The 10,797-nt window shown below is 42.5% G+C and overlaps 1 protein-coding gene across 1 annotated transcript; it reads left to right on the forward strand.

Annotated features, from left to right (window-relative positions):
- Nucleotides 1-566: 566 nt before the first annotated feature.
- Nucleotides 567-10,541, forward strand: tent5bb (terminal nucleotidyltransferase 5Bb). The gene is made up of 2 exons (XM_069681984.1): nucleotides 567-1,003; nucleotides 8,887-10,541. The coding sequence occupies exons 1-2, from the start codon at nucleotides 848-850 to the stop codon at nucleotides 9,910-9,912; spliced, it is 1,182 nt and encodes a 393-aa protein (XP_069538085.1). The 5' UTR covers nucleotides 567-847; the 3' UTR covers nucleotides 9,913-10,541.
- The last annotated feature ends 256 nt before the right edge of the window (nucleotides 10,542-10,797 follow it).

Consider the following 10,797-nt stretch of genomic DNA (forward strand, 5'->3'; position numbering starts at 1 on the left):
TCGAAGATAAAAGAGATTATGTAATATGACAGTGTTGAAGGTGGGGTTACTTGATCATGTTTATTGTTAAGCTACTAAAAGTGCATTATCTTGCAAGTTCATGCTGTTTGGTTTGATTTTTAAAATATTGAAAAATTTACTTCTTACTCTAGCTTTTGTCGTTAGTTAATTTCTGCTCTTCACTGATTTCACAAGGGCTACTTGAAGTCTGGATAAATACTTTTAAATCTTCTTCATTCAGTCATAGAAAACATATTAAGAACACAGGTAGAACAGGTTTGGTACATAACTGGAAAACAATATTGGACTCTCAAGACTGCGTCCTTTAATTGCATTTAAACAGTAATTACCATATTTCCCACAGTCCTTGAACCTCTCTTCTGACGCACGTGGAGTAGGTGTGTGCGTGTGTGGAAATGTGTGTGTCTGTGTGTAGGCTGATTGTAGTCTTCTGTATGTCGGAGGGTTCATAAATCTCTCCCCAGCCAATAGGAAGGCTGCTGTTAATCCCAGCTCTGTAAAAAACCGGCGACAGTCCGGAGGCGGCTTTAAACTGAAGACAGAGTCCGTGCAGACACAGAGACAGAGAGGCAGACAGACAGAGGAGGACAGGAAGTTTCTGCTTTGGAGATGTCCGATTTTTTACAAAACTTTATCATCACTTTGTTGCATATTGGAGGTTTTTGAAACTTTTCCCAGGAGACAAAGAAAGCGCTGTTTGTGTTTTCCCACTTCATCCACACTCATCCTCTCACCATCATCATCTTCTTCTTCATCTGGAGGAATTGCGGTGCTGGTTCTTTTCTCCTTCTAGCCCATATTGGACATCCCGTTGAGTCCGGTCGCCATGTCCTCCGGTGATGCCTCGGAGCTGAGTCGGCGGGTCAGCGTGCTGTCTTGGGATCAGGTGCAGCGTTTGGACTCCATCCTGGGCGAAAGCGTCCCGATCCACGGCCGCGGAAACTTCCCCACACTGTCCGTGCAGCCCCGGCAGATCGTGCAGGTGAGACCCCGGTCCATCCAACTCTCTTTCAGTTTTTTGATCTCCCCTTTGAAATAAAGTCTCTGTTGGCGCATCTGGTACTGGTGATAAGTTGAAGAATAAAAACTTTGAGAACGAGCAAAACCATCGATACGTACGTGCATTTCATAAGTTTAATTAACTGTGGTTTCAATACCAAAATAAATCAGGCCCAAAAGTCATGCAAACATATTATTGATTTCATTATGCAAATACCCTGTCTGAGACATATTTCAAATATTATGTTCGATTTATATGGAGTCAGAGAAAGGAAAACTGTTCGTTTCAATTTTATAAAAGTTGTCCATGTAAAAAGAGGAAAAGGTAGAATTTAGTTTTATGTGAGTTGCCAGGAGGGAGAAATGCACTCACAGGCACACACAGACTAATAGTCTACTCACTGACAGACAGACTCTGCACATATGTGTTGGCAAGTTGAGTGAAAAGGGTGTAAATGGCCTAGTGTTAAAATGTGTAAAGGTGTGTTTGCCTGATGTATAATGCGAAAATGATCATATTATTATACGCTAAGTAACTGTGAAAAGGCTTTTTATTTTCTTTTTTGCTTCTTTTCACTTCTAGAAAGTTCCTCTGAAATCTGACATGCAGTCTCTGCACTGGCTGAACTTTTTCACTTCTTCCCACATAAACCTAACTGGACACTTATCCAAAAAAGGAGGATTTACCTGTTGCTCTAACAAAAAACACCATTGCTTTTCTTTTTAATGTGTTGAGACATACTGTAGATTGCCACTGCTTGACTTTGACATTGATCAGTATCAATCTTTACACTGACATAAGATCGGGGGTGAGCTAACACAGTGACGGCAGTTTTCCACTAACTTCTGCTCCTTTTTTTCACAGCTCTTGTAAAAATGATATAATGACTGAGTCTCAGTATTAGGTATGAAACCTATACATATGGGGATTATATAGCCTAAATTGCAATTTTCCACTAATCCAGGTTCATATTTCACTTCTTTTTTTCTGTGCCGCTCCTGTGGGGAAGAAAGACCCTCACACACAACATCTCTAGGGCCACCATAATCAAGGAGGCCCCCTACCATCAGCACTGAACTTCCCCACTAATGCCTTTCCTTCATTACACAGTCCTGCATACAGGGACCCCAAACATTTTCTTTCCCTGAGCCAGAGTAGTTCTTTCTAAACTTTAAGAGACCAGCTTTTGGGAAATAATCCCACCGCTTACCCAATATGTGATGAGAGGCACCAAAGTTTTCTCTCTGCTCTCAATATATGTCCTGTTTAAGTGCTACCATGTTAGCATGTTGGATTAGGCATTACCTCAAGCACAAGGATAAATAGTTTAGTAATAAAGCCTGTTTTTGCATGCAGCCTGGAGGTCAATAGCTTAAGACAACAAAAACATGCCAAATACTTATGAAAACAAAAGAAAGCTCCTTTGAAAAGTTAAAGAAAGTATCATCTTTGGATGTAATTACAGTATGTGTAGTTTTAACTCACTTTTATGTACTGCTGAATCACAACAAAGGTTTTTGATATTTTAAATATAGAAGAGGGCTGAAATAGTCTAAATGAACCCAACAACTCCACCATGAGCAGGCGCTTGGCGACAGCGGCAAGAAAAAAACGACCTATCAACAGAAAGAAACCTCAGACAGAACCTGGATAAAGGCCATTTCGCCAACTAATGCCAGCCTCACACCAAACCACTTCTCAAGTCAATTTTCCTGTCACATACAAATTTCCAATATCGTATTAAATAAAAAACAGTTTTAGATTAGATGAGGCAGGCACCAGTCATCGTGATAGTTAGGTGTAAGGTGGTCACAAAAGCCAGTCCGAGGTCATAGGTCAGCGTAATATATTTAATATTATTGTGGTTTAAGACTTGATTAACCGAAAAAGTGAGGTTCAATGAAGTGAACATTGTCAACAACCAGTAATTGTGCTCTCCCTCCCACCAAACAGGAAGCAAACTGGGTAGACATGAAACATAAGGGGTACCCGGCGAAGGCTCAAGCCACTGCACACAGAAAGGCTGCTGTCACTGTGTCCTTACTGAATGTGACTTGAGACTTTGATCCTGGCTGTTAGCCAACGGTGTTACCACATTAGCGTTTAGCTCTGGTGAAGCAGTTAAAGTTAAAGGAAGCTAATAATGCTAACACAGCTAACGTTACACCCTCAATCAACACAGATATCGCAAACCACTGCACACACAATAGAAGCTATGGCCAAAAGCTGCATCTGTTTCTGCTCCATTGTTCATTTTCAGCTTGTAAATTTCCACAAAGAGCAGGAGGGGAAATAATCAACAGAAATGTAGTTGTGGTTTTGTAAAAAACCCTGCAAGTTGTAGCCAGCATAAATTGTATCTGCAGATTATGGCTTGAAAACGACATATCGACATCGGCAGATATATATTATATATATATTTCTTTGCCAATATTTTCCGCCGATAAAACAACGCATTAATGCCTAAATTCCCTAAAAAAGCATGATGTAACTCTATGAAATTAACTCGGCGCAAGTGTGCGTGTGCACTGCCTGCACCACGCCTCTTCCGTCAAGCCTGAAGAAGGGTGCAAGATGTCTGCGAAATGGCAGTTTTTGGCCATTACAATTAGAGTAGGCATGATATCAATTCCACTACAAAGGAGACTTGATGTTCTCTGCAATTAGGTGGAAAAAAACATGTGCCTAATACATATTGGTATCGAAAATCTCAGCGTATCGGATATCAGCAAAAAATCAAATATCGTGCATCCCTACTTTTAGTTTATAGTAGGCTTTAGTTGTGCTACAAGATCTAACTTTGCTAGTTTAAGAGTAACACTAGCTGGAGATTGAAACTTTGTCTATTTTCAGGAAGACAACTCTGTCAGGGTGTATGCTAACTATAAGTTGATGCACATTTATAAGTAAACACATATACTAAATACTTATTGCTGGAAGCACATGGCACAAAAAATCAGTTCTTAAAGTCCGCACCATCTCACTGTGTACCAATGTTTTGACAAAAATAAAAGCAGACGCCATGTTCCCCTTCATGGAATATGTCAAGCAGGTTTGAAGTCTCTGCTAGTTGATTTTAATACCATATGGGCATGAATGGAAACCAGTGGCTGACTGGAAGGAAGGAAAAACACACTCAAAGATCTAAACCACTGTGATATGTTTTGGAAAATGGTTGACAGTAATGTGGGGTATTCTTGATAAATGGGCTCAAACATGCAAAACCACCAGTCTGCTTCTGTTAATACCATTTTTGTAGAGTATGAACTAGACAGAGCTGTCTACCTGAGAGAAACAGAGGTGATTTCAGAGACTAGGTAAGGTGACCAACGGATCACACTCCCAGAGAGTCAGAGGGGCCCCTCTCAATAGTGGGTTTGTCTGAGGACCACATTTAAATAACATCTGTTTGTGGTCTGGTTGTGAGTGAGCCGCGGGAGCAGTGAAGGAAAACTTTTACTGTTATTGACACCCCTGTACTCTCCCTTTCATTTACTGTTGACAGACATCAACCCACAGTCTGAATATTTGCTGCCATACAAGCTCCCTCAGCATGCTGTATTTACAGAGCCTCACAGAAGCTTCATACCGTATGATGATGAACACAGATAGCTCGATTGTGTGTCGTAACTTTTTGAGTGTGTTTATGTGTGAGGGTGGAGGTATGGAGGCCTCTGTGGTTCTTTGGCCATGAAGAGGGTCATATCTTATTCCAGCTCAGCTGGCTATCATATTATAACTAAAGTGTTGTGTCTACGGTAGATGTTTCAGATAGGTCCCTTCCCTTTTTTTCTGCTTCTGCTTTCACCATTGTGCTTTTAAGACTGGGAGTCGTAGAGAGTGGCCTGGACCAGAAGCAGAATGTGAGGAGTGGATTAGTGCCCGTAATAACACTGGGCTTGTGGGTCAGGCTTGACAACGTATCACTGTGGTAAGTGAAGACCAGTCGCCTGACTCCACTGTGGCCCTCGCCAGGCTGTAAACCAACTCCTCACTGGGCTATTGTTGAGAAGGAGCAACATGAAGACACCACATGCTCCCAGTGCTCCCGAGAGGAGCCAAGCTCAGAACATTCCGTTTAATGTGGTCGGTAATGATTTTTATCAGCCAGTTTGTTTTCAATTTCTCCTTTCAATTCATGATTTAGCAAATTGTCTTTGAGTCACACAAGAAAATGCGTATGCAGTGCTGACAGCATCTCTTTGGCCGTATTTTTACATAGATTAAGTTATTGTTTCAGTGTTTTTTGAACACCAATAAAGGACTCATGCTTACCTAAACCAAACCTGTATGAAACTACCATTGAGGATAGAGTCTGTGTTATCACTTCTGTATTATGGGGGCTTAATGAAAATGAAAATGTTTTAAACAATAACTTCCTGGTAGAAAACCCCTGTGTCAGTTATTTAATACCACAGATGCTAAGTCTAGTGGGGTTAGAGGGCAACGATAAAGAGTTGAGAAGGGTTTTAAGGTTTCCTTTCGCGGAGAGCTAACATGCTCAAAGACAGTACTGGACTCAGCATCTGAGAAGGGAGGAGTTAGCCAGGCCATCATTACTAACTGCTGAGCATTAAGGCTAGCTAGCTAGCGTTCTAATTATTAAATGTGTTAGCGTTAGCTAGTTGACACAGAAAGGCTACAGTTTCAGGGGTTTAGAAGTTTAACAGCAGGTTAGTAAGTACGTTTAGTTGATGTTGGTAAAACTAGGATAACAACACTGTAGCTACATGTGATACAGCAGAAAGGTCAGATAGGTCAGGCTACTGTGTTTGACTGGATATTAAATATTACAAATATGACTGTACAACAAAAATTAACTTGTGTGGCAATTAATAATACCATTATCTTCTATGTTTGTCTGTGGTTACCTTGCCAGTTGTCTACCTAGAAGTGCCCACTGTTGTTAGTACAGGGGGACTGGGGATCGTGGCTAAAAGTGTGTATGAAGTTTATTTTTGTAGGGAAAATCTACCTGATGTATATAATACTGCATGTATAGTACAATATAGTGTGAGTTACTTAATTCCAGTATTAAATCACAAGACGCCGTCATAGTCCCAGCATGCATGAGGATGACTATTCTTCACATAGCTTTCACTCTCACCAGTTTTATCTTACATGGCTGGCTCAGAAACCCAAAACAAACGTCTCACCAGAAGGACAGAATCCTTTCAAAGTTTTTCAAATGTCTTTTAACCCTCGGAGCAGATGAACAGATCCTTCATAGAGGAGTAACTGCGTCGCGTTTCAGCCCGTGACTCAGTCTGGTCTGAGCATACAGGTGAAATGACCACCCGTGCATAGGAAACTCAAGGCAGCTTTTCAAAACAGAGGAAAAACCATCATCATCCCATGCTGGCTGCCAAGCTACTGTACGACTGACTGGCTGGGTTAGTTTTGGAGTGAAAGTTAAGGTCAGGGACTCATAACTCCTCATTCGCTGTCGCCAGTTCCTTGGCAGAGGGATCCACTGACTCACTGCCCAAAGCTCTCTTAGGCGTCCGGGGCACTATGGGCTGGTAAACGGCTGGGTCATTTCAAACTGCCATAATAAAAACACATCCAGGCCGCAGCTTGAATTAAATAGTCAAGGAAACGAATGAGACTGGAGAAGGAAAGCGGAGAGACTGTTATGTGTCGCCAAGGCGTTGTCAACACCAGACAGTCTGGTGTGTTTGCGGCTCTTTTTTTACAAGTTTTTTTTTTTTTTGCTGAACGTTGGCGGAAGTGTCTCCCTCCGCTCCACTCACCAGGTGCTGGTGCGTCATGTGGGAAATGCACGAGCCTGTTTTATGAGTGCTGAAGGATGTGGGGGTGGAGGGGGCGGCAGAGCTGTGCTTCCCCATACGCTCCTCTCGGGACCCCCAGACGGGCAGATTATGGCGTGCTGTTAACTCGAACCAACTGTTTAAGTGTGAGGTCAGAGCAAATACTGCTGTGGGTTTCCCTTGCTTGAGTTCAAAAGAATCCCCTTCTCTGCAGTGTTGTCCCGTGCCCTCTGAAAACCTGTGTACTTTCACTCTACAAACCATCTGCTCTTTTGACACTGGAGTTATGTAGTGCCTCTGCTTTTATTAGCTCTCCCTTAGAAGTGTGTGACAGAAAACCAGCAGATTAACTTTGTTTTTGGCAGAAACTCTTCTCTGTTAAGGGTTTTAAAAGTGTGTATAAAAATATGTATATGCTTAGCTATATGCTTAGAAGTATGAGATTAGATGAATTGAATTAGAAGTTAAAGTAATTTGATTAATGTTTTGTAAATGGCTCATCCTAAACTCAGGGGCTTATCCTAATTTCCTTATGTCCTTTCCCTGTCACCCATAAATGCTGCAAGTTAAGGGCAGACCTAGGATTAAGCTAGCAAACATTTTGCAAATCTTTTTGATTTTCCTGCTTCTCTCACAGTTGTTCTCCTGTATTTCCAATTTCAAGATTTTTCCCCTTCAAGAAGTAAACACCAATCAATATATCCACGACAAGTTCTCCCGAACATTCTGTTTTTACTGGACTCACATAAATATGCAGAATCAAAAAGCGCTCTGCTCGCTGTTTCACAGGACATTAAAGTACAGGTTCAGAAACCGGGGTTATGCTAGGCTAAGCATAAGGAAGCAGCTAGCATGATTCACCATCTCATTCTAACACACAGCACAGGTTTTATTTTCTTAACTGTGACTAACTCAAAACAAATGTTGTGTCTGTGCGTGGGTTAAAAGCCACTATATATTGGGGCGCTGGTTTAGCTCAGTTGGTAGAGCAGGCATAACATTTACAGAGGCTCTCAATCCCCACTTTCTCCTCCCAACATTTCCTGTCTCTCTCCAGCTGTCCTATAAATAAAAAATTCTATTGCGTATATGTGAGCTTCGCTGGTGTTTTTCAGTCTTGATTGTTCAAATAATGACCACAACAAAATACATAAGAAAAACATTGTCAGACGAAGACACTACATATAATATCATGTATTGAAGTGTAAAGTCTGTTAAAGTACCATCAGATAAAGATAAAACATGGCGTTATAATACTCAGTATCCAGGCTCTGAAATATTGTGCTTACCTGCCTGGATACACGTGTGTCCACTCTGACTGAGAGCTATCTGTTAGCAAACTCTCCCTGAGCCGAACTGTCCGACCAGCTGTGTTTTTGATTTCTTCTGAATTGGCCTTGTTTTGCTGCTTTCTCCTTTGAGTGATGCAACAGACAGGAAGCATAAACATCCGAGCTGTCTGTAGCCCAGCAGTTTTCCCAAACATCGCAGCAGCAGTGCATCATGGTGTGTGCGCTCCAATAAGAACATAAATCTTGTTTTTTCGAGCCAAAAAGAGTTTATATGACAGCAAAGGGATCGCATGTTCTCAATATGATCACAGGCCACAAGTTTACACAGCCTAACCGTTCTTTAAGTTTAGAGCCTCTGACAGCAGACAAGCACTGGCCTGTCATTTTCCACAGCTCAGCTCTGTTGCTCTGATATTGCCCGTACTTCACATATGAAGAGATATGTCTGCTAATTCAACACTGGCTTTCCAAGACTGCATGAAAGCTTCAGGGTTCCAAAAATAGTCAAATCATGTTGCATTTTCACTGTAAACTGGTGCTTATATTAACACTTCAAAAATATATAAATATCCAGTAGGGTGTAATAAACTTGGATACCTGTCTCTGTTCTGTTTCACTACTTTTATTAGGTTGGAATTTTCCAATCATGCTGTATCATGTTCAAATGACCTCAGGTTCTTTTATTTTTAATTCAGTCAGGAGTGAGCAGCGTCCTTTTTGCATGTACAGACTTGCATTTTCTTGTTATCTGTTTCTAGATATCCATCGCTCACTCTCTCTTTCCCGTCTCTGTATCTTTCAGGTGGTCAGGGCTCGACTGGAGGAGCGAGGCGTGGTGGTACGTGATGTCAAGCTGAATGGCTCAGCGGCCAGCCATGTGCTCCACCAGGACAACGGCCTTGGCTACAAAGACCTGGACCTGATCTTCGGCCTGAGTCTCACTGATGACAGAACGTTCCGGCTGGTGAAGGACGTGGTGCTGGACTGCTTGGTGGACTTCTTGCCTGAAGGAGTGTGCAGGGAGCGAATCACAGCCCTCGCCCTGAAGGAAGCATACGTGCAGAAACTGGTGAAAGTTTGCAACGACACGGACCGCTGGAGTCTCATCTCGTTGTCCAACAACACCGGCAAGAACGTGGAGCTGAAGTTTGTGGACTCCCTGAGGAGGCAGTTTGAGTTCAGTGTTGACTCATTCCAGATCACCCTGGACTCGTTGCTGCTCTTCGACCGCTGCTCAGAGACGGCCATGTCCGAGACCTTCCACCCTACAGTGCAGGGGGAGAGCATGTACGGAGACTTTGAGGAAGCTCTGGGTCACCTTCGCTCCAGGACTATCGCCACCCGCAGCCCAGAAGAGATCCGGGGCGGCGGGCTGCTCAAGTACTGTCACCTGCTGGTGCGTGGCTTTGGACCGTCCTCCGAGGCTCAGATGAAACTGATGCAGCGTTACATGTGCTCGCGCTTCTTCATCGACTTCCCCGACATAGGCGAGCAACAAAGGAAACTGGAGGGGTATCTGCAGAACCACTTTGCGGGCATGGAGCACAAGCGCTACGAGTACCTGATCACACTGAGGAGAGTGGTGGACGAGAGCACTGTGTGCCTGATGGGCCATGAGCGCAGACAGACACTGGCACTTATTTCCGCTCTGGCACTGCGCGTGATGGCTGAACAGAACGCTATCCCTGCTCTGTCCAACATCACCTGCTACTACCAGCCTGCTCCCTATGTCAGAGACGTCAACTTCAGCAATTATTATGTGGCACAAGTTCAGTCACCCATGGCTGCATGCAGTAACTCTTATCAAACATGGCTGCCTTGCAGCTGAGCATTGACTTGACGTCTGGAGAGCTTTCCTTTTGACCTTGCTGAGCATTCAGTGGAGTGCTCAGTACCTCTGTAGCAACGCGGCTCATTTGGTTCGAGGCCCAACATGGACAAAAAGGAACCAATTTACCTTTTATGCCAAATCTTATATCAAAACATTCCACTAAGTTATATTAATTAATACTGCTGTAAAAAAAAAAAAAATCTCATTCGAGCCAATATACCTTTTTATTCTGTTGTCGTTGAATAACCAATGTGGACATGTATGGAGAAATATGAAGGGTTCACATGTGACAGAGGAACTTTGCCGGTTCTGTTTCTTGTCCGATGGAGGCTTGTATTGGGTCTTTAAAGAAATGTAAATAACTTTGTACAAAACCAGAAAGCTGTTTTTTGTTCTGTCTGTGGTTACAATAACCTGACTCGGAGGGGGAAGAGGACCAAAGAATAACTTTCTTGTGTAGCATGACAAACAATGACTGTATACGGTTCCAAGTGCCTGAAACTGACCATCATCTTTATAGTAGATGCTGTGTAATGGTTATTTTTGAAACTTTTCCATCAGGATACTGTACATTTCTATATCCAGGGTCAGGGTATACATGTTTTTAAATCATTAAAGAAGTCAAAAATGGGAAGATATGGTACACTGGTCTTTCTTTTCACTTTTAAACAAAAGAATGATAATAACAAACTGTTTTTCATATGCTCTAGTTAACTCAAATGAGTCTGGGGATGTGCGTCATGAATGGATATCTCCACTCTCTGTATCTCAGAGTAGAGATATTCATTCGGTATCTCACTGGCTGAGTTTCTGCCTAAAGATCTACTTGTGTCTATCTTTTACTATCCGTCTTCATCTCACACAAGCTCCTCAGTGTGTTGT

Source organism: Semicossyphus pulcher, unplaced genomic scaffold (genome assembly GCF_022749685.1).
Source record: "Semicossyphus pulcher isolate SPU_LCO1_2020_fin unplaced genomic scaffold, fSemPul1.0.p SCAF_5, whole genome shotgun sequence".
Lineage (NCBI taxonomy): Eukaryota > Metazoa > Chordata > Actinopteri > Labriformes > Labridae > Semicossyphus > Semicossyphus pulcher.

What these genes read in the sequence shown, in the direction of transcription:
- tent5bb (XM_069681984.1), top strand. Translation starts at nt 848, where the DNA reads ATGTCCTCCGGTGATGCCTCGGAGCTGAGTCGGCGGGTCAGCGTGCTG. An exon ending in AGCCCCGGCAGATCGTGCAG is followed by an intron (nt 1,004 to 8,886) that starts GTGAGACCCCGG and finishes TGTATCTTTCAG; the next exon opens with GTGGTCAGGGCTCGACTGGA.